This window comes from Guillardia theta (assembly GCF_000315625.1).
Source record: "Guillardia theta CCMP2712 unplaced genomic scaffold GUITHscaffold_9, whole genome shotgun sequence".
In the NCBI taxonomy this organism is placed as follows: Eukaryota; class Cryptophyceae; order Pyrenomonadales; family Geminigeraceae; genus Guillardia; species Guillardia theta.
Window position 1 is genome coordinate 185416 of NW_005434665.1, and position 1533 is coordinate 186948.

Consider the following 1533-nt stretch of genomic DNA (forward strand, 5'->3'; position numbering starts at 1 on the left):
CCAGTCGATCAGGTAAGCAGAAAGAAAGGCAGGAAAAGAGGAAATGACTTGGAAAAAAGGAAAGTAGAAAAAAGAGGAAAAGTTTGAAGGACAAGAGGAGAATTTTGGAAGGGAAGCAATGAAGAGGGAGGGAGGATAGAAGAAAGCAAAAATAGGATAAGGGAGTTGACGAAGGGGGGAAGGGGGGGGGCGCGTGAAGAGAACAAGGCAGGAGCAAAAGGAGAAGGTGGAGGGGGAGTTGGTAGTGGAGGAGGACCCGAGAGGGGGAGCGGCGAGTAGGAGGAGGTTGTGGTGAAGGACGAGGACGAGGAGGAGGAGGAGGAGGAGGTTACGGTGGATGACGGGGAGGAGGAGGAGGAGGTTGTGGTGGAGGAGAGGGAGGAGGGGGAGGAGGGGGAGGAGGATAACCTGAGGGAGTCAGGGTAGAGGAGGCGAAAGTCTGACATCCCAGCCTCGCACACGTCGATCACTGCCTGCGCCAAGTCCTTGGCACCATATCCTCCCTAACTGACGAGTCACGTGCGACGAGCGAGAGAGGAGGAGGGGGGAGGAGGAGATAAGGAACAGGGGAGGGAACGGTGAAGGAAAAGAGGAAAGAGAAGGAAGGAGGTGGAGAAGGAAGAGGAGGAGGAGGAGGAGGGAGAAGAAGGGAGGAGAAGAAGAAGGAGGAAGAGGAGGGTGGTGGAGGAGGAGGAGGAGGAAGAAGGAGAAGGAGGAAGAGGAACCTCGGCCCAGTGGTTAGCAACAACAGCTCGAGCTGCTCCAGCATCAAGAGCAGCTTGACGGATAATCTTGAGTTCTTCGTCCTGGACATCGTTGAGAGGCAAAGGACATCTCATCCACCTCTCTCCTCCTCCTCCATCCTCATCTTCTCTCCTCCCTCCTCCTCGCGCTCCTTTATCCTCAAAAGCACCATCACCATCACAATCCCTTCTATTCACATGACATCATGCAAGTATCATGGACTTGTCATCGGCAAACTTATCTACATGTTATCTTCATCATCATCTCCATCCTTTCTACTACAACAATCTCTTTACCGTGTCGTGCCACCTTCGGTTGATTGCAACTACAACTGGAACTCCAAACTCTCCAGCATTCTGAAAGGAATCGTGAGCAGATTGAAACAAATTGGCGAAAAGAAGCAGGAGTGACAACAGAAAACCAAAGGATGAAAGAGAAGGAGAAAGAGAAGGAGAAAAGGGAGGAGCAAGAGGAACAAGGTTTCACATCAAGAGCGTCAAAGTGCAAAAGCAAGGATGGAAGACAAGTAAGACCTGAATGTGCTTGATGAGGTTGCAGCAGCCATCCTTCACTAATTGTAAATTTTCCGTCTCGTAGACCTGAAGAAGTGTATCAATCCCGCTGCTGCTGCTGCTGCTGCTGCTGCTGCTGCTGCTGCTGCTGCTGCTGCTGCTGCTGCTGCTGCTGCTGCTGCTGCTGCTGCTGCTGCTGCTGCTGCTGCTGCTGCTGCTGCTGCTGCTGCTGCTGCTGCTGCTGCTGCTGCTGCTGCTGCTGCTGCTGCTGCTGCTG

The 1533-nt window shown here is 52.9% G+C and overlaps 1 protein-coding gene across 1 annotated transcript in view; it reads right to left on the minus strand.

The window, feature by feature from the left end:
* Window positions 1-419: 419 nt before the first annotated feature.
* The window catches only part of GUITHDRAFT_39729 (hypothetical protein), a gene marked incomplete at both ends in the record, with an annotated part of 3949 nt that continues 2835 nt past the window's right edge, over window positions 420-1533 (minus strand). The window contains 4 exons of the mRNA XM_005839013.1: window positions 420-503; window positions 726-806; window positions 1041-1100; window positions 1278-1365. Of these exons, the coding sequence (XP_005839070.1) occupies window positions 420-503; window positions 726-806; window positions 1041-1100; window positions 1278-1365 (313 nt within the window). The remainder of the gene's footprint in view (window positions 504-725; window positions 807-1040; window positions 1101-1277; window positions 1366-1533) is intronic.